The sequence below is a fragment of the Rhinoderma darwinii genome, chromosome 2, assembly GCF_050947455.1.
Source record: "Rhinoderma darwinii isolate aRhiDar2 chromosome 2, aRhiDar2.hap1, whole genome shotgun sequence".
In the NCBI taxonomy this organism is placed as follows: Eukaryota; Metazoa; Chordata; class Amphibia; order Anura; family Rhinodermatidae; genus Rhinoderma; species Rhinoderma darwinii.
The window spans coordinates 216000129-216022206 of NC_134688.1; the positions used below are offsets into that span (position 1 = coordinate 216000129).

Sequence of the window (22078 nt, forward strand, 5' to 3'; positions counted from 1 at the left end):
GGCAGCGCATGGAGCCACATGAAGTACTCCGCGACTCCGTGCACGGTCGTATGTTGGAGATATTCTAAATGCAATGCTTCTCATGTAGGATAATGACAAAATTGGTTCTGCACAAAACTCTGCATCTGCATGAGGCCTACATCTCTTCACACATTATAAATACACCTACCTGGACTCAATCACCTTTAACCCTTTAAGGATTAAAGAGGCTCTGTCACCAGATTTTGCAACCCCTATCTGCTATTGCAGCAGATCGGCGCTGCAATGTAGATAAGAGTAACGTTTTTATTTTTAAAAAACGAGCATTTTTGGCCAAGTTATGACCATTTTTGTATTTATGCAAATGAGGCTTGCAAAAGTCCAAGTGGGCGTGTATTATGTGCGTACATCAGGGCGTTTTTACTACTTTTACTAGCTGGGCGTTCTGACGAGAAGTATCATCCACTTCTCTACACAACGCCCAGCTTCTGGCAGTGCAGACACACAGCGTGTTCTCGAGAGATCACGCTGTGACGTCACTCACTTCCTGCCCCAGGTCCTGCATCGTGTCGGACGAGCGAGGACACATCGGCACCAGAGGCTACAGATGATTCTGCAGCAGTATCGCGTTTGCAGGTAAGTCGATGTAGCTACTTACCTGCAAACGCTGATGCTGCTGCAGAATCAACTGTAGCCTTTGGTGCCGATGTGTCCTCGCTCGTCTGACACGATGCAGGACCTGTGAGTGACGTCACAGATCTGCACTGCCAGAAGCTGGGTGTTCTGAAGAGAAGTGGATGATACTTCTCATCAGAACGCCCAGCTAGTAAAAGTATTAAACACGCCCCGATGTACGCACATAATACACGCCCACTTGGACTTTTACTGTAAACACGCCCACTTGGACTTTTGCAAGCCTCATTTGCATAACTACAAAAATGGTCATAACTTGGCCAAAAATGCTCGTTTTTAAAAAATAAAAATGTTACTGTAATCTACATTGCAGCGCCGATCTGCTGCAATAGCAGATAGGGGTTGCAAAATCTGGTGACAGAGCCTCTTTAAGCCAATTAGGGGCTAAGGGACCAAGCCAATTTTTTCATTTTTGCCTCCTCACATACGGTCAGTCATATATTCGATTATTTTTAAGGCTATTTGAAGCCTTGTTTTTTTTGCAGGACTAGTTGTAAATATATGGTAGTGTTTCATTTGTGTGTTTTTTACATAATGGCAGAACACCAAAAAAATTTGCCATGTTTTCTTGTATTTTTTTTACACGGTTAGTACATGTTAAAAAAAAAAAACAAAGAAAAAACCAAACCAGAACTTTATTGTAATTGTCATTATGAGTAAGAGGTTACCTAATATGTATGTGCTTTTACTGCTAAGTGTCTTTTATAAAATAAAAATGATTACCAAGAATTGTTTATTGTATGAACTAATCTTGCAGTGTCATTTTTTTTTAAAGATAATTTATTTTACTTTTTATATATACAGTCCAATACTATAATGTACTGTAATATGTAAATGAATGACGGTGTATATAAAAAGGTATGCTCTACCAGGGACTAAGAGTCCATTGACACTGCACGATATGGGCTGTGAAAACCAGCGCTGATCGATGAGCTGTCTCGGTGCTTGTTTGCTCCTTTCACAAGTTACTATTAGTAACGTATGGGGACGAACGATCGTTACTACGATCGATGGCCCCTATATACTTCCATCATGTCTGCCGCACATCTCCATGTTTATTCAGGGAGATGTGCTGACGACTAGCGACCATTTTATTGGCATAAACGAGCAGATCAACCGAAAAATGATGGTTTGCTTGTCTATCGGCTCATCGTTGCCCTGCTTACACACGGCAATGATCAGGGACTTAAAACTAGACCGCCATGGTGATCTTTATTAGGCCCAGTACAAAGAAAGCCCCCTCACTATGTCTGCACTGCAACCAGTACTAATCGTGATGCATACAATCGTTAAACAATTGAGATTGGCATTTTACCAAATCCTGGCCGTTACTGCAGAAGTGTGGCTGTCAAATGAAGGCTGGAATTCGTGACATATTCGTCATGCACTGAATAAATAGGTAATAAATGTTTTAGACAGGAAAATTCACTTAAAACACTGGGAAAAGCTGTTTTTGTATCCCTCATCCCCTTTGGTATAGAGTATAATAATCATAATGAAACAAGTATATAAAAATGGTTTCCTGACTGTCCTGTGCAAACCCCTAAACACTCCTTTGGAGTGGCCTGGAATGCCAACTGCGACAAGCTTTACAAAGAAACATTAGTGCTTGGAATGAGATGGTTAATAAACATATATAAATGTGATGTTCAGATTGGGTGTCCACATGACCATTTGGTGTATATTAGGGAATTTATGTGAACTTCCCTAGTAAACTTTACATGAAGAAAGAATACTAGAGAGACATCAAATTGTATATGGTTGTTATTCGACAACTCCATTTCGATAGTTCTATGACTGGGTTCACACATCTCGGCAAAATGGTGCGGTTTTGCAATGACTCGCAGCAAGAAATTGCATTTTGACCGCAAAAAGAGAACTCAGCCTAAATATTTACTATGAAATGTAGGTGAAACAGACAAGGGGAATGTAAATAAGCCAGCTACTTCCCTTCTCTACCTTTGAATTAGGTAGGCCTCAAGCACACGAGCGTGAACCACATCCGTGTGACAGCCGTTAAAACAACGGCCGTCACACGGACGCATGCATTTCAATGGGGCCGTTCACACGACCGTTGTTTCAACGGAGCGTGTGAACGCGCCGTTGAAAAATAGGACATGTCCTATTTTACTGCATGTGACGCATACCTCCATAGACAGTAGTGGAAAACTGCAGTTTTTCACGTCCGAGGTGGGCTACGCTCGTGTGAAGGAGCCCTTACACTTACTTGAGGTAAGTACAAGCATATAAGAAAATACATTACATATATTATAAAATACCATAAATGCGGAGTGAAAAGACAGAAATATAGAGGACTGTGCACTGTATAGGGGAGGAGGGGTTTGTATAAGTTGGGGGGAGGGAAGGGGGAGATCATATGTATTTCTACTGAATGTTATATGTGATGATATGACATATAGGCTCGCGATTGAAGCGGAGATCACCCTGGGCTGGGAAGAGGAGAACTGTATGATGCTGATTGGAAACTTTCTGTATGATGCTGTTCAATCAGCGTTGTACAGTTCTCTTCCCAGCCCAGCTTCAATCGTTAGATCAGGCTATGTTGCTGGGCTGGGAAAAGGAGAACTGTATGACGCTGATTGGACAGCATCATACAGAAATTACACCGTAAACACAGAGAGAAGAAAGTTACCTCCCATTTGGCAAGTATAGCCACATTAACATATTTAGAAAACAGCTCATAACATTGCAAATAATAAACGTTTTTGAAAAAAATAAAATAAATCACACTGTAGTTAGCAGCAGCAAAGCGCCTATTAGATTAGTTAGGAGATAGGGCATTAATAAACTGGTGACATATCCTCATTTAGGGGCCGTTCACATATGTCCGGCGTCCGCTTCAGTTTACCTCCGGCGTGTTGAAGAAAAACCGGAGGCAAACGGATGCTAGAACGGATCTCATAGCTTTCTATGGGATCTGTTCTGGCACAGGGACAATCAGTTGTGGCGCTTTACCTCCCTGGGAGCCAGATCTAAAAACGTTATCTGCAGCGTTTTTGGTTCCAGCGCCGTATCATATCTATTTTAATGGTGGCCGGATGAACGCCGGGTGCTGCTGCATCTACTTTCCGGCAGGAAGGTGGATGTGATCTAGGAGCGGAATCTCCAGTCATAGCATTGTCGGGGATTCTCCAGGCGGAGACCCTGACAACTACCCTTCCACTCCAGGCCGGCCTTAGGGGTGTGCGACCTGTGCCATTGCACATGGTGCATAACCCCAACAGGTGAAGGGGGCGCTGCGCTGGCTCCCTTCCCCTGCTTGTTTCAGTAGCGCCCGGGCCCGGCGACTCAGCAGTCGTCTTTCCGCCCGGCCGCTTCTTCACTCAGTGGCGTCGCTACCACTGTAGCAGCCATATCGGTCATGAGGGCGCCCGTCGGGACGAGGGACGGAACTCACCCATGGCCGGCAGCGCCGCTAGCAGCCGCTGCGTCTGCTACAGCAGTAGTGACTCCATTATAGCAGAGCAGGGAGGTATCTACTAGCACCATTGTAGCTCCCTGAAGGAGCGGAATCCCCGTAATAACCTGCTCCTGGACTGAGCGCTTGTTGTCACTGTCCCTATATGGACAGACATCAGGGGCAACTCCTGAAGCGGAATCCCCGTACACAGCGTTGCCGACTCTGTGACCGGGGATTCAGGAGAAGCCTCTGATGTCAATGTCCATATACGGACAGAGACATCAAGCGGAGCGCTCCAGGAGCGGAATCCCCGGCCAAAGGCCTGGCGCTATCTACAAGAAGGGGGGGGGGGGTGTGCTACCTACAAGGGGTCTGGTGCTACCTACAAGGGGTCTGCCTACCTACAAGGGGTCTAGGGGGCTGCCTACCTACAAGGGGCTGTGTGGAGCTGCCTACAAGGGGGCTGTGTGGCGCTGCCTACAAGGGGGCTGTGTGGCGCTGCCTACAAGGGGGCTGTGTGGCGCTGCCTACAAGGGGGCTGTGTGGCGCTGCCTACAAGGGGGCTGTGTGGCGCTGCCTACAAGGGGGCTGTGTGGCACTGCCTATATACAGAGCGCAATGCAGCATTATCTACTGGGGCATGTATGGCACTATATACCGGGGGGTGTGTGGCACTGTATACAGGGGGTGTGAGGCACTGTATACAGGGGGTGTGAGGCACTGTATACAGGGGGTGTGAGGCACTATATACAGGGGGTGTGAGGCACTATATACAGGGGGTGTGAGGCACTATATACAGGAGGGGGTGGCACTATCAACAGGGTGCGCTGCAGTACTATCTACCCCCTGTGTGGCACTATCTACAGAGGGAACCGTGGCATTATCTACAGGGGGTGTGTGGCACTATATACAGAGGGCACTGTGGCATTAGCTACAAGGGGTGTGACACACTATATACAACCCTATTATGCGTATCCCTGAGTGGTGTGGGGTGGGGTGGGTAGGAAATGCAGGGTGGTATTGGGTAGCTGCAAAGATGCCAAAAACTATCTACTCACTGAAGATATGGCTAGTGTTTGGCGTTTTTTTAGGCTCCCATGGCTGCTTCGAAAATTTGATCTGAGGTCAATGGACAGCAGCTGGCTTCTGGGCTCTCTCTCTCTTGGCGCCGAACTGAATATGACACACGTGACATTACAATGTGTGTGTCAAACTTCAGTGTAGCGCCAAGGCCGGAGCAGTGAAGGAGAGCCTTGACATGGTACACAAGTATCCAATCTATCATATATCTAATCTATTACAAGGTATCCACCACTCTTATAAAATTGACATTTTCAGAGCCTAGACTACCTTTTTGGTGGACCATTGTGGTAAAAACGGATGTTAAAAATAGATGGTAAAAACTGATGACAACTGATGGTTTTGTAGTAAAAATCGTGAAAAAGCCTGATGGCAACAGATACATTTTTGCATCAGTTGTAATCACTGGAGACAAAAAAAACTGATGCTAATGCAACTGACATTTGCAAACGCACCCTATCTCTAGTGTGATCATGACATGACCAGGAGAGATTTTTATATCTTGAAAATAAACAATGAAGGCCTCTGTTGAAAACCGTGTGGAATGAAGAAAATACCGGTATATAAGAAAACTTTATCTCTTCATTTATTTGCTGAAACCCAAATACCCCTTTATTAAAGCGTACAAACGGCCAGATCTTGACAAAGTTCTAAGACCTCACACAATATTACACTTCCTGAAGCTCTCAGTGACTTCCTTTTTTATGCAGCATCTATATAGTCAACACTTAAAAGATTAACTTTTTCAATTCCACGTCGCTTCTTACATGTACAGAAGAAGAGCTGAGAAAACCGCGAAGAAAAGCTGGTAAGTCAATTCTGGCACGTATAACTGTACAGATGCAAATACATCCGTCTGATAGTGTAGTTATTTCACGCATCACCACTGTGTTGTGTTCCATGCTTTATGTAAAACTACTTTTATACAGGTAAAACTGCAACCGGTCATAACAAAACACAGACTCAAAGTATCTTTGACAAAAAAGATCAGACATCACTTGAGTCAGTTGTACGTTGTTGAGGATTTCTTCAAATCTAAACCAAATACAAGAATGGATATCAACTAAACTTCCTTGCGAAATCAGCTGTAAATAGGGGGAAAAACCCACTTACCAATTATACTTCCTTTACCAAGTATATAAAGCCAATAGTCATGTAAACAATACAGCCACAAGTAAAAGTTTTCCTGGCGACGTTACATTGATTTCTGGAGGAAAAAATGGATAAGTAAAATGTGAAAGGCTATAGGGAACTACAAAATTGGCCATTATGACGGCTGTAAGTAGTATTTAGCTGTGCACTTAATAATGTCCTCCGTGTGTCTCCATTGAGAATACTGTAGGGGTGGACGTGTGTGTGGATATGTAAGTGACACTCATGCAGCCAGTCCCCGACATCTCAGGTATTGAATTTTAAGTAAAAGGGAATAGATGTGACACTTTCAGTTCTTGATTTTGTACTTCGTATAATCAGGAAATCCATTTTAACCCTTTAATGACTAGGGGTGTTTTGAGCCTTGATGCTCAGAGCAAAATGTCACATTTTGGATTGCTGCATTCTAAAAGAAAAAATGTTAATTTCTTAAGTGTGCCCAAAATATATATATTTTTTCCGGGACACATAGGGCTGTAAAAATGTGTAAAAAAACTGACGACCTATCCTCAATGGGGGACACTGTGGATAGGCCATTGTGTCCCCACTCACAAACGGCATCAGAAGAATGGACTTAAATAGAAGTCGCCTCTGTACAAAGCCCATGTGGGAGTATATATTTACATTGGGCGGTCCTGAAGTGGTTAAATATCAGCTACAGTCAGTGACGCAGCTGAACATAGTAGACATGAAGGGGATAAAAGACTAACAACGATATTGCCAAGAGTGGGAAAATGATGTCATCCACAGTTGAATTTATTCCTTATATGCATGGAAAACCGTGTATGTGGGCATGTGATAAAGCTATGCTATCTGACTGGAAATTCATTTTTAACTGATGTAATACCCCTCCCATTAACTTTGAACCAGTCTCTCTCATAGGGTCTTGTCAATGAGGTGATTTAATTCAACGTTTCTACATAGAGGCAGCACGATGGATCAGTGGCTTTATAATGTTGCCTTGCAACACATAGGATCTAATATTAAGCCCACCATTTTTTTCCCCATGCTTGTGTGGATTTCTTCCAAGTGCTCTGGTTTCCACCTAAACTCTACATACATACTGATAAGTTATAGGGGCTTTCCAGGATTTGTATTCAAGACCTATCCTTAGGATAGGTTATCAATGCATGATTGGTGCAGGTGGAATGCCCACCAATCAGCAGAAAAAAGGGGCCGCAGCGCCCAATGGATTGCTGCTGCCCGTTCGCTGCAGTACCTGGAACAGCAATGTCAAAATGAGTGCGGCTATGCCTGGCGGGGTACTGCAGTCAGAGGCAGAAGGGATGCGCTGCCTCTATTGTTTTTCTGACCAATTATACATTGAAGGCATATCCTAAGGTAAGGCTATCCATGCTATATCCTGGAAATCCATGTTAACTGTTTTTCTATGACAAATACTGTGCACAGTATTTATCTTGTAGGCTCCGATGTTCTTTTTCCAGACTTTGGTATCTGCTTTTAGCATCTGGGGCAAGAGGTAGATGCCTGATGACAACATTTTTGGACATAGGAGTAATTAATTGTTAGCCAGAAAATTCCCCCTCGTTCATAGCTCTGCCTGGCAGCCAATGACAGTGAGTGAGCCCTAAAACTCACATTCATCGGTCTATGTAGACATGCTTAATTGAGGTTTGTAGAGAGTGAAATATAGTTTGTCGTCTTTGACCAAATGTTTATTTGTCCATGTGGGAGTTCTCAGACAGACCACAGCCTTCACCCGAATATATAGCCTACTTTTCCGCTATAACCAAGGAATGGGGGTGAAGTTCCCTGATGAAATCAGCGAGGGAGGAAATAACTAGCGGCTAGTCCTCAATACAAATCATTATATCCGGTAGCCTGGATATAACCTTAGAAAAAGGATGCGAAGACCTAGGATTTTTAACAAACAAATAGAGCAGTTTTATTGCACACCCTGAGACACACGCCCTGAACAGATTCTGTCCAAATCTGTAAATATAAATGTTCTAAGACAAAACGTCGCACATACAAAAAGGATGTTGATAAACCACTTTACCTTGCGGACAGTTTCAAAAGGATTACAAATACTTTATTAGTCAACCACTCAGCCAGGAATCCGTTCTTCTATCATGTATACGCAAAAGGAAATGTTTGCAATAAAATGACATATTTCACACGCTACAACTGGGGTGTACAATGTACCATTAGATACAACATGGAAGACATTCACACAGTCATTTTAGTCTGGTCTCGCACACTATGATGGAAAGCATTTAATATACACAAAACATTGTTAAACTAGTGGAGTGACCGTTGCTCGATCCGTCGTACTGCAATGATTTATTCCAAAATCATATTTGGAATATTATAATCGTATTGCCATTTTTCTTCTTTTTGGACCGCCATCACTCTAGACCTACTTAAGTGACTGCTTAGTGTTGTACTTGTCCTATCTGGCAGAGACCAGACTAAAAGGATCAGCATTCAATCCACGACTAGATGGATAATGCAAACGTAGCAAGTCATTAGTGAGACAGCATTGAAGGATCGAATATATTAGGGCCCCTCTATATAATATCCACAGATAGCACACGTGATTTGTGGTGTTTTGTTTTTTTAAATTATCTTTGCATTACTATGATCGGAGATCAGATCCTACTTAACATACGTATAGATAAATGAATGTTACTGGCAAAGTGGTCATGCACAGGTCAATAAAATAAATTCTGGAAACAAACTATGTAAATAAAATTAATTATTCGATCTTTTGTTTTTAGATGGACAAAGCACGGGAAGAAAACTATGATGGACCAGCCAAGGAAGAATCAGACCAGTTTTTCTGGCTTGCTGGTGCATTGGTTGGAGGGGTTTTAATACTTATGATAATCATAATAATAGGCATTATAATATGGAAGCACGTTAAAAAGCAAAATACAAGAATTGACCAAAACTGGGCAGGACCATCCCCACTAGCAGAAGGAGGAAATCCGGAAGGAAACTGTATGAATAGCAGCATCTTTGGTAGAAGTATGTCACTCTCCGGTGTAAGCACATCCCCAATATTAAGTAATGAACCTCAGAAAGTGCAAGGTGTCCATGAAATAACAGGGGAAATGCAAAAAGCACATTTTAAGGAGAAAGAAGTTAATGAAAAAAAATTATCTACCTCAACTATTAGCACACAAATTGTACCAGCTGTACCAACCAAAAATGCAAGTCAGACACTGGATGCCCAGACGTCTACACAAATCACTGAAAATGGCTTAAATAATGAGAGATTTCCACCACCTCCGCTTGATCTTCCTCAGGAGTTTCCAATGCCTGCCGCACCTGATGCATTCCCTGAACAAGATATAAAAAACAACTGCCCGCAACGTCTTCCTGAAAGTAATTCATATCGGCAAGATGAAAACGGCAACAAAGATCCATTTAACCCCCAAATAAGTGGAATGGATGCTCTTCACAACACAACTAACTTAGAAGCCGAACCTCTGCCACCACCTCCACCAGATTTCTGAGGTGAACTTCTTCACAAATTTGTAAGTACAGCATGTATTAGGACTTAGGCTCTGGAAGTGAACCAGAATGGTTTCATCCACTGACATATTAGAAAGTTGAAGAATGTTTCATAAAGTGTTATTTCCATTAAATCAAAAATTCATTTAAAAGGGGTTTTCCCACAATAGAAAGCAGTATCAAATTGTTAGGATCTGCCATCACATTCTGATTGGTGGGGAAGTGACTGCCAGGACCCCCACTGATGCGAAGAATCAAGCGAATCACTGCGAACCTTCCATAGCTATTCTCTGCACAGTAACACTCTGCAGGTGAACTGCTGCAGGGACCACGGTTCATTCTAAGGATTGGCGGAGGCATCAAGTGGTCGAAACCTCCATCACTCAGAATTTTATGGCACAATCTAGCTATCTGCCATAATATCATAAGATGGGTATACCCCTTGAATGAAAAACAAATAAAGCCCCACTCGCATTTTTGGCCTACGTTTAGCGTGTACACTGACAAAAGCTTGCATTAAACGGAGGCTGTGAGTGGTGCCAGTGGCATCCATCACCCATAAGCTATTATGGCAAGTGTTTAACATATAAGTCATGAAAAGCACACTAAAAGGCTCTTGAAGTATGCGTTAAACAGAAACCTGTGACAATTGCCTTATAGGGGCATCCATCACCCATATACCACGCAATTTTTTTTTATATTTTAATTTTTTTAAACGAGAGCCTTTACTTTCTGCAGTATATCCCCGGCGGACGTAGGCCAAAATGAATTGGCAAATTTGCATGTCTCTTTTTTGTACAGATATGTGGATTTAGCGCCTCAGCTATTTCTCACTAGTCATATCATAGAATTATGGTAGCTGGCACTTGGAACCAATGGTGGAAACCACCAACACTATACTGACAGATGCAGCGTCAAAGGCTTATGTGAGAAGATGTAATGTACTACCATTGCCACAAGTTATTGATGGAGTGCTGTCCAGTGCACAAATCACTGAATCAATATTGAAGATCGCACCTAATGCATGTAGACTCATGTGTCAATAAACCTACTTACGGTCAATTAAGTCGCCAAAGTTTTATTTCAATGTACTACAAAGCATTTTATGCACTAAAATAATCCCCAAAATATCTAATAAACCATAGATAAAAATAATCACCAAGAGCGGCACGTGTTAGTCGTAACAGGCACCCAAACAAAGAAGTTGGCGTGGGCAGAGTGGATGTCCAGTGTCTACTGTTAACACTAAATCTACCACATTGCAGTTTCACAGGCAATGAGCAAACGGGGACGGCATTAGGTCATAAGAGAGCTCATAGAAAATCATAAAAATACTAATAAGTATGAGTGGAAAAGACATGACAAAAGTAAAGAACACCACAACATAAAATAAAGCAAAGAATTGGTAAATTTGCTCAACATTCCTATGCAGATTTAAACTTAAGAACAAGATTCATCAGCAGTGCCCAGATTTATACATATAGCTATGAAGGTTGACATTTCACAACTAGTATTAGAGGTGATTAGCCAGGGAAATTTAAAAACAATATTTATGATGGAAACTTACACAGAGGGCCACTTTATAAGACCTCTACCCTTTTACCATTGAAGCTTCCCTGTATGGAAATTACAGTGCAGCATAAAATCAAGTGCGCAAGTTCTCCGTAGAACAGATTAAGTGTAAAATGGAAAAATCCAGCGATCTGACCGATTTTGAATGAGGCACGGTCATCGTTGCTAGACTAGATGGGGCCAGTATTTAAAACACTGACAACCTTGTGGGGTTTTCTTGTGCAATGGTATAGAAAGTAAACTGAGAATGGTGTGATCAAGGAAAAACATCCATAAAAAGGGTTCCTGTGGACATCAATAACCCCTTCGAGGAAAGGGGTCAGAGGATATTAAGAATTGTTCTGATGAACAGGCAGTGCACAGTCAAGCAAATTGCAGCGGACTATAATGCCGGTGCTCCAACTAACGTGTCCGAACGCCCAACTCGTCATTCCTTAGCACGGATAGGCTATAACAGCAGACGACCAGTATGAGTGCCATTGTTGTCCAAGGCCAGAAGTGGATCCAACAAGCAGAAAAGGAATAAAGAAAAGACTGATGGATCTCCTTTCTTGTGTGTCCGTTTTTGGCTCAAAAAAAAAATTGTGCCAAAAACTGCATCAAAACGGAGTGTCTGTGATCCTGGCCTAAGAGAAACAAAGGCAAGACTCTAGTGGGCGAAAGACCAAAAAATTGAATCACTGAACAGTGGAAAAACATCGCCTGGGCAGATAAATCCAGATCTCTGCTACACCATGCTGATGGGAGGGTCAGAATTTGGCACAATCAGCATGAAACGATTAACCCTTCCGGACAAGTATCAACAGTTCAGGCTGGTGGAGTTATGGTGGGGAGAATGGTTTCTTGGCACACCCTAGGTTCTTTGATGTGTGGATGGAAAGTTTAACAGTTGGGCTTACCTCAGCATTGTGGCCGATCAAGTTCTTCTTTTCATGCCACCGGTTTACACTATGGTTGAAGGGCACTTTAGCCGGGACTGTGAGAAGATGTCCTGTCCACATGGGCCAGTATTCCTGGAGAACGATTTCAACACAACACCTAGTGGAATCTATGCCACAAATAATTGCTGCGGTTCGGAAGACCAAAAGGTGGTCCAACACGCTACTAGATGGGTTCCTCTAATAACGTAGCCATCCAGAACAATTATAAAAAAATAAATGTAAAAAAATGCATTGAAAAAAAAATCACTACCATCAGGTTTAGCTTTAATGCAGTTAACAGTGCAAGGGATAACTAAAGATATTACGGAGTAGCCCATAGTTACGGTCATGTTGCTCTGCAAAGTATAAGAATTTACACAGGCTTTTCCCCCTCCCAATGTGTGCGAACAATTAGAGATCACACTGTCTGCTGGATTGGCTATGATATGCTCCCAATAAATTTGAGTCAGCACTAGCACCAGTTCTGCAGTCCTCCGAGTAGCTGATCAGACGTATGCAGAGCTCCAGCACACAGCAGCACAATGCAGCTAATAGACACAAGCAGCAAGCGACTATAGGGAACAGCTGGATAAACGCCTGCCAGTTTAGAACGGTCTACATTAACTATGTATTGATTCTGGATGGGAAAACCAAGTGGTAAGTCTAATTTATAACGTTAAAGGTCATTGAATAAACTGTGCATGCACGAAATCATTCTGCCATTCTGCTGCAGTAACATTAGACAAGTGTGCTTCAAGGAATTGGCATCTCAGAGCAAATTTAACACCCAATATATATATTTAACACATAAGCATGCATATATTTATATATACACACACACATTAAATATATATGCTACTATATGTATACCAACACAATTATTTAGCTATACGGTTTTTAGCTAACTTGCCTAGTACATATAATAACTCAACCTATAAATATATCAAACTAGTATATCAATAAAAACACCTTGAATACAATTTCTCTGAGTTTATACTAACAATGTTTGCAGTGCCAATGTTGCTAATTATTTTTAATCTCATTACAGGCAAGGATGGGCTTTCGAACAAAACCATCTCCGGGACTTCTGATGATCTTATGTTCTGTACCAAATATTTTGTGCCTCTGCCCCTTGAAGTGCTCGTGCTCTATGAAAAACAGAAATGTGGACTGTTCTGGAAGAAACCTGACTGCATTGCCACATGGACTCCAAGACAACATCACACAGCTAAACTTGTCTTACAATTACTTGGCCGATCTAGACGGCCAATTGACTCGGTTCACTAATTTAAGAGAACTTGACGTCTCGCACAACTTGCTCAAGAACCTGCCTTCTCACTTGCCAAAATCTCTTTGGGAAGTGTATGCCGCACACAACAACATAACAATGCTTCATAAGCTGGACACTGCTTACCAGTGGAACCTGAAGGTGCTCGATATCTCCAGAAACAGCCTGCAGAGGACGTTCTTCATTAACAATACACTGATCAGTCTGCAACTGCTGAACCTCAGCCACAACCTGCTCTGGACTGTTCCTACCAACATGCCAAGCAATATACGAACCATCGATTTATCCCATAACTCCATAACTCAGATCCTACCGGGAACCCTGGTGAGAATGCCTAAACTTCAAACCCTATACCTGCACAATAACAGATTTTCTTATATACCGAACAATGCTTTTGACCAAATGATCCATTTAAAGAAGATCACTCTGCACAATAATCCATGGTCCTGCAAGGAGACACAAAACATGGACTATCTGATGAAGTGGACGGCTGCAAAGAAAAATGTCAATCCTTGTACCAATGACACCAAGGAGCAGATTACTGAACTCCGTTTAACCCCATACGCAGCAACAAATAATGTCACTACTGATGACATTCCATTACTTACGACAATTCATTCTCGATTTCTAGAAGTTCAAGAAACAAAACTGTACAAGAAGGTCCAATTCTCCGAGGTTCTACCTACAACCCCACTCGTTAGCTCTGATCACATTTTGCTTGCAAGCACAGAAGATTCTCAGTTCACAGATGAAGGCTCTGCAGATGGAATGATCCATTTAGATTTCAACAACTTTGGAAAAGAAATAGATACTTTCATAAGTTCAAATGAAGTAGAGGAAATTGAAATAGACAGCCCTACTGTGATCCTGAGCACTGATAAAGGGATATCAAATGCGATCCTGATCACGGATAATGATCGACCAAACAGGGGTCCAGAGGTGGCTATGCCAAGCACAACCGTATCAGGAGAGATACAAAGTACAACTGTTAAACTCAATGATGTTCCTTCCTCTGCAACACAGAAAACTGCATTCCTTGTAATGCCCTTTTTACTCTTTCCTCTAACCCTTAGGATTATATAAAGGCATGATTTAAACAGGGTAAGGTAAGAAGAATGTTTATTTTTCCGATGAGTCTGACACAAAGTTTAGCACTGTAGCATCCAACTCCGTCACAGATGTCAAATTTGTAAAACCAGCTTTGCTTGAATACTGAATGAGACAATGAATGCCAATGCACCAAACCTCTGAACGCTGCGGATGTTATGCATATCCATACAATAAATAATCTACCTATTTTATTAAAATGCATTTGAATATGGTTTCCACTGAATTGTATTTTTATTCTCCAACACACTTTTTGGTGTAATGCAAATATAATTGTATTTATTATACAATGACTATAGATTACAGGTCTGTGTTCTAGAACAGGGATAAAAATATATGATCACTAAGTAAACAGTTCACATATAGTTTATCTTATAAAAACAATTACTAAAGTAGTGCGATTTGCTTCATCTACATATTTCAACCTCTTCAAGTTTATCCTACGATATTAGCTAGGGGAACATATAAGCGAAGACGGTTCCTAAATAAAGGTTGAATTCTTGTTGCTTGAAATATAATTTAAAATCGGGATAAAAATACGTTAAGTGTACCTACACGCCATAGGGATACCATCAGTCCTGGCTATACTGAATGCTGCACTTCCCACTGCCGCACTGGTAGGAAACCTTGCCATTGCGGAGGTGACAATATTGACAGACCATAGGACACACAAAACACCACAAAGACTCTTTGGATTAGCATTACCAATTTCACAATGAGCTTTTCGGCGCTATTTTTGAGGCAAACCGTGTCTGAATCAGTGCCAAAAAATGTCCGAAACCGCCTCCCATTGATTTCAATGGCTGGCAGAGGACTTGTTTTCCCCCAAACGGCTTATAGCCGCTCGCGGGGCAAAAAGCAGCGGCATGCCACGGCTCTGCCTCTGACCTCCCATTGATTTGAATGGGAGGCAGAAAAAGCGTTTTCGCTGCGTTTTTTGCCCCTATCGCTTAATGGACATGAGCGAAAAACGCAGCGAAAAGCGCGGCAAGGAAGTGCAGACAGGTCAAAATTCCTGAAGGAATTTCGGCGCAGATTTTTTCTGCCTGCAAAATACTCAGTGTGAACAGGGCCTAATTATAGAAATCTTCTATTTTCTTTGTTTTATAGTGAGAGCCTGCAACTGCAGTGTGACATTGTGGGAGGAAAGATGGCATTATGGTTACTATGGAAATAGTATATTAGTTACATAGGTTGAAAAAAAAAGACACAGGTCCATCAAGTTCAACCTCTCTCAATAAATTACACGTCATTCATTTCTTGATTAATTGTAACCCTCAATGCCATTAGTAAATAAGTAGGCATCTAGCCTTTTTTTAAATGCTGACATAGAATCTGCCATCACTACCTCTTGGGGTAGGGCATTCCATAGCTTGACCACTCTAACTGTAAAGAACCCTTTTCTATATTGATGTGTCAGCACAGGCTTGATTTTACGAAAAATATTTTCAGAGACTGCCTTTCAGACCAGACCAGTCTTCTAGCTTAGACGGCGTGCTAACAAATGCAATGCTGTGAGTTGTTGTTAGGCAGCATGCAATATCTTGATATGACACTTTGGAATCAAGCAGAAGCAGTATGCATCATGAGATGGTGAAATATGTATTCTACAAGATTGAATAATAAAGAAAATATATAGAAATATTTAATAGTGGAGATTTATTTTTTTAAGTTAGGCGACAGAAGAAATTTGTAGCCGTATTAGCCTCCTCTCTTTTAGGATTTACCCATCCATGTGTTAAATACCACACAGCACCCTGTGTGAACGAAGCATTAAGAGAAATGATGGGCTCGCAGCTAAAAACAACAATGAAAAAAGTATAGATTTGAAAAACACAGGAAAAGGACGTGTTCAAAGGATATAATCTGTTAAACTGTAAACGTTGGTCAATGACATACAATAGTTTCAGCTAGGTGACGATGACGGAATACATATGGAGCAGTATGAAAAGGGGTAAAGAGAATATATCACAACCTGTAAGAAGACACCAATAAAAGAATAGAAGTACTTAATTGGGTTATCCCATGAAAAACATTTACCATCTATGCACAGGATAGGTGATAACTGTATGATCGCCGGGGGCACTGCCACTGATCACTAGAACGGGTGGTCCCTAAACCCCCTGTTACACCTCACTGCAGAGTCTCTATGGGGCTGACCAAAAACAGCAAAGTACCATATTCTGGCTGTTTCTGTTGGCTTAATAGAAATAAATGGTGCGGCAGCACGCATGCGTGACCACTGCTCAATTCAAACTCCTCCCTAGGGTCCTCCTCCCATTCTAGTGATTGATGGGAGTCCCAGCGATGGAGCGCAGATGATCATACATTTACCACCAATCCTGTACATTAGTGGTAAATGTTTTTTTTGTGGGATAACCCCTTAGAGGATCTGCCACCAGACTTCACAATACAAACTGCATACATTATTAGGCTACGTTCACACCTGTGTCGGTGTGTTCCATTGTTCTGCTCCGTCATGGTCGGGGGGGGGGGGGGTTGAGTGTGGAGCGGGCTCATGTGCAGTGGGTGTTAGCTGTATATTAGTTACACTAATGGCTCCGTTATTGGTTGTTTAATTGCTTGGATGTCAATCAATATCAACCATGGCGTCCAAGTTATTAGACAGGGGGGGGGGGGCACCACTTTCATCCCATTGCCCCCTGCAACGCAATCGTGGGGTGTGTTAATGGAAGCAGGGAACCTAATAAAAGCCCCAGGTGTGCCATCTTGGTGCTCCTATTAAGCCTTGACAGAGGCAGGACATATTAGGAGGCTAATAAAAGTATAATCAATTGCAACACATACTTTTGCAGTGTATTGTACCAAGCAATCGAACGATCCCCTATTGGACAAACATTTATTTAATTTATTTTTTCTAAACGATATCTATAATCTCTCCTTCACCAAACTTTACAGTGGGCACAATGCAGTCCGGCAGATAACTTTCTCCTGGCATTCGCCAAACCCAGACTCATCTATCAGACTGCCAGATAGATAAACGTGATTCATCACTACACAGAACACGCTTCCCTGCTCGAGCCCAGTGGCGGCATGTTTTACACCACTTCGTCCGATGCTTGTTGATGTAAGGTTTGCATGTAGCTGCTAGGACATGGAAACCCTCGTCATGAAGCTCCCAGCGCACAGGTTTTGTGAGGATGTTAATACGAGAGGTTTGAGTCAGCAGAGCGCTGGCGGTTTTTATGTACAATGTGCATCAGCACATGGTGACTCCGCTCTGTAACATGAGTTAGGCCGGATTCACATGAGCGTGTGCGTTTTGCGTTCGCAAAAAACGCTGCGTTTTGTGAGCGCAAAAGGCACTTGACAGCTCCGTGTGTCAGCACCATATGGTGCGCGGCTGCGTGCTTTTCGCGCAGCCGCCATCATTATGGCACTCTGTTTGTATGTTTGTAAACAGAAAAGCACGTGGTGCTTTTCCGTTTACATTCATACTTTGACTGCGGTTGCGCGAATCACGCACGTCCCACGGAGGTGCCTCCGTGTGGCATGCGTGATTTTCACGCACCCGTTGACTTCAATGGGTGCGTGATGTGCGAAATACGTACAAAGAACGGACATGTCGTGAGTTTTACGCAGCGGACACACGCTGCGTAAAAATCACGGACTGTCTGCACTGGCCCATAGACTAATATAGGTCCGTGCGAGGCGCGTGAAAATCACCCGCGTTGCACAGACGTATATCACGTTCGTCTGAATAAGCCCTTACTGTAGCTCCCCACACATTTCCATTTTGTAATAACACCACTCAGATGATCGTGGAATATCTAGGAGGAAAGACATGTCACAAACGGACTTGTTACAATGGTGGCATCCCGTTACATTGATGAAATTCAGTGAGCTCTTAGAATGACCCATTCTCTCACAAATATTAGTAAAGGCAGACTGCATGGCAAGGGGCTGGATTTCATGCACCTGTGGCAATGAGACTGAATGAAACAGGCGTGTCTTAATAATTTTGTCCATTTAGTGTATAGATATATATATTAAAATAAAAAACCTACCTCAATAAGTAGTATAATATACATTATACTCTCAAAGGGGTAATCCAATTTTTAAAAACGATGTGCAGATGGTTTATATGCAAGAAGATCTATCACTTACTAATGTATAGTCTGAAGGGGAAGTGTCTCTTGCTTGTGTGACATTTTGTATTCTGAACAGTGGTTATCTCCCCTCTCCACCCCCCCTCTAAAGTACAAAACACCACACATCCCATGCCTCTTCTCTCCACTACTCCCTGATCACCCCTCCCTCTCTCTGGAGGGATTGCGTTTCCGAGCGGTGTTCCTGTGCAGACAGTAACTACCTTACAGCTTGTAATAGAGGGGCATGTAGGCAGCTGTAAATATAGTCAAAGTCTGCAAGAGGAATCCTGGTAACTGTAATCCTTTCCATTAAAATACCGCCCACAGCAAGCCTTGCCAGCATCAAAACAGCAGTGCTGCTCAGAGCTGGGTAACAATTAAAATATTACCTCTGAGCTATGGTTGCATCACCTGGTGACCATTCAGACACACATTTACCTTTCTGTATTTTTCATCATCTCGGATAAGCCCTTTAAATATGATGCTAATTACTGTATATTTATTTGAAAGTTTGCTGCAAACGATTGTAATGGTAAATAAAATAAATTTTACACAAAATGTAATTTCATGGGTGTGCAGTAAGCTGTAAGTCAACAAGGACCCCAATTACACATCCTGAGAACCACATTGTGGTGCCAAGGACCATGTCTCTTCTAGGCAATAAGATCCCATTGGATGCATAGTTTTGTCATATCAAGAAAATATGGTAGAAAAGGTTACTTTTGGTGTCTGCAAATTAAATTTTCACAAGTATTTTACTTACCGTCTTGCAATGTAGTAGAATACTGGATTTCCAGCCTTTGAGGTCCCTGCTTGGTAAAATATATTTAGAGTTTTTAATGCTTTAAATTCTTCTTTCTCGTGTACCTGATGCCTACAGAACAGAAAAATATTTGTGTACACTTATTTAAAAAAAACACAATACACAAATAAAATAATGATGAAGGAATGTGTGTTACCTCGTCATAAATTCTTCAAACTTGGAACTTGTGAGATTCAGACTTGACCAATGGGTGTCAGCAACTGGTTTGTGTTCTGGGGGTCCAAGATATGCAAGCAGAGTTGCCATTTTATCAAACGGCCTCCGACCAACAGCTTTATGATCCCTTTAAACATATAAATAAAAAAATTTACTTGGTACAAACCACCGTAAATTTACACGCAGTATAACAGAGCCAAAACACAACCTTAATAAGAAATAGCCACTAGACTCGAGCTTGGTATAATACATAGTCTAGTCACATTATTACGACCACCAGCAAATATCCAGAGTAACCGCCGTGTGCAGCACGGACAGCAGCTATGCGGGCTGGGAGTGACTCAATAATGTTCTGGTAGGTTGTCTCCGGTATCTGGAGCTATGCTGACTGCAGTGAATCCCACATTTACTGGAGGGTGCGTGGGGGGGATCCATAGAGTGAACAAGATGATCGAGGTGGTCCCACAGATGCTCAATTGGGTTAATGTCTGGCGAATTAGCGAGCCAGGGAAGTACTCGGAAGTCTTGGTCGTGCTCTTCCAACCACTAGCGGACATTTCTAACTGTGTGACAAGTCGCATTATCTTGCTGGAAGATTCTATCTGCCCCAGGGAACACAAACAGCATGTATGGGTGGACGTGATCTGCAAGGATGGATTCATACCCAAATCGGTTCAGAGTGCCGTCCACATGGATGAGTGGGCCCATTGAATGACTTGAAAAAATTCCCCAGACCATAACGCTGCCGCCACCAGCTTGAGTTCTTCCAGCAATGGTTGCAGGGTGTTTATGCTGATGTTTCTCGCCTGACACGCCAACGTTCATCCGTTCAATGAAGCGGAAAACGTGACTTATCTGGGAAGCCTTTGACAATCATTGGTGGTCCAATTCTGAAACTGCCGTGTAAATTGAAGCCTTTTTTTCCAATGTACCTTTGTTAGCATAGGAGCAGTGACCATCCGTCTGCTTCGGAGCCCCATACGCAGTAGGGTTCTCTGAACTGTTTTAGACACACCTCTGGTAGCCCCCTGGTTGATTTTAACGGGGAGCTGCTCCACTGTAGCACGTCGTTCAGCCGTCGCGCACCTTCTTAGCTGACATTCACCTCTTACATCAATGGCACATGGTGCTCTGCAGTTTCCACGTCGGTTATTCCCAATGGTGCTATTTGTCCACTCACGATACACTTTCACCACAGCAGCACGCGAACAGTTTACAAACTGCGTTGTTTGATAAATACTGCCTCCCTTGGCCCGAAAGCCAATAATCATCCCTTTTTGCAACTCTGATAAATTGCCCCTTTTACCCATGGCAACAATGAGTGATGTGTTCAGACAGCCTATCGCACACCTAATATATTGACCAAGCCAGTCCACAACACATCACTTTCTTCATGGGCTACACGACGTCGAAAGTAGGAGGTGGTCATAATAATGTGACTCGACTGTGTATATTAGAGTTCTACACAAATACATGCAACAAGGAGAAGATTATATCTGACTGTACCGGTTGCTGGAAAGGTATTGTCCAATTTTCTCTTGATTGTTCCAGAGCAACCGATGTAAGGCAAGTACATTCCCATCCGTAATGAAGGAGAGGCTGTGATTAACCGTGTCACTTGGAGGGCAATTATTTGCAATGTCAAAGAAAAACCTAATAAAAGCACAAAACACCATTCTCATCAAAATACATTTTTATTTGTTTTCATTGGTGATTAAAGAGGTTGTAATATAATCTGAAATTATGCAAGGATTTTAATGTAACGATCTGGGTCATTACAGTCAAATGTGGAGTGACTGTCTCTTCCTGAAATGCGTTGTCCCATCAGAAGAACCTCTGTTTGTTACACAGTTTCCCCAACTGTCCGTGCTGATACAATTGAATTTAAAGGACAACTTTATTATTTCCTAATAGGGAACACGGTAAAAGGTTGCCCTAATGGGACACCCCCTCTATTCCCCTCTGCTCCATTGTTGCTTTATGTGGAAAATGTCAACAGGTATATTGGAATGTAACCGCACATTAGGTGTTCACGAACTAAAAAGAACATTGTTCTATTCTATTTTATTGTGTATACACCCGTGTCGGTTTTGTTTTTTGTGGGTTTTTTTCTTTCCCAAAAAAATTTGCACCCTTAAACTTCCTCAGCAGTTGGGTCATTTAATTTATTTTAGCATCAAGTGCTGGCTCGTCAACCTGTATTGACTTTATGATCAACAGCTGTATTTGATGCGATACAAATACGTACATGATCTATACTTTTGGGTAGCTAAAAAAAAAAAAAAAACTGCCTTA

The 22078-nt window shown here is 42.2% G+C and overlaps 2 protein-coding genes across 3 annotated transcripts in view; one reads left to right on the forward strand and one right to left on the reverse strand.

Annotated features, from left to right (window-relative positions):
• NF1 (neurofibromin 1) overlaps positions 1-22078 on the reverse strand; it is a 191913-nt gene that overhangs the window by 63914 nt on the left and 105921 nt on the right. Inside the window, exons 33-35 of the mRNA XM_075852828.1 lie at positions 21290-21436; positions 19764-19910; positions 19568-19678 (exon numbers count right to left, since the gene is read on the reverse strand). Of these exons, the coding sequence (XP_075708943.1) occupies positions 19568-19678; positions 19764-19910; positions 21290-21436 (405 nt within the window). The remainder of the gene's footprint in view (positions 1-19567; positions 19679-19763; positions 19911-21289; positions 21437-22078) is intronic.
• OMG (oligodendrocyte myelin glycoprotein) lies at positions 9741-14906 on the forward strand. Of its 2 annotated transcripts, none has more exons than XM_075850371.1 (2): positions 9741-9828; positions 13346-14906. In XM_075850371.1, exon 2 carries the CDS (start codon positions 13352-13354, stop codon positions 14666-14668), a length of 1317 nt encoding a protein of 438 aa, XP_075706486.1. In that variant the 5' UTR covers positions 9741-9828; positions 13346-13351; the 3' UTR covers positions 14669-14906. The 2 variants fall into 2 exon arrangements, with proteins under 2 accessions (XP_075706486.1, XP_075706487.1); XM_075850372.1 differs by lacking the exon at positions 9741-9828 and adding an exon at positions 12804-12954.

Coding starts and splice junctions, on each gene's coding strand:
- OMG (XM_075850371.1), top strand. CDS start 13,352: ATGGGCTTTCGAACAAAACCATCTCCGGGACTTCTGATGATCTTATGT.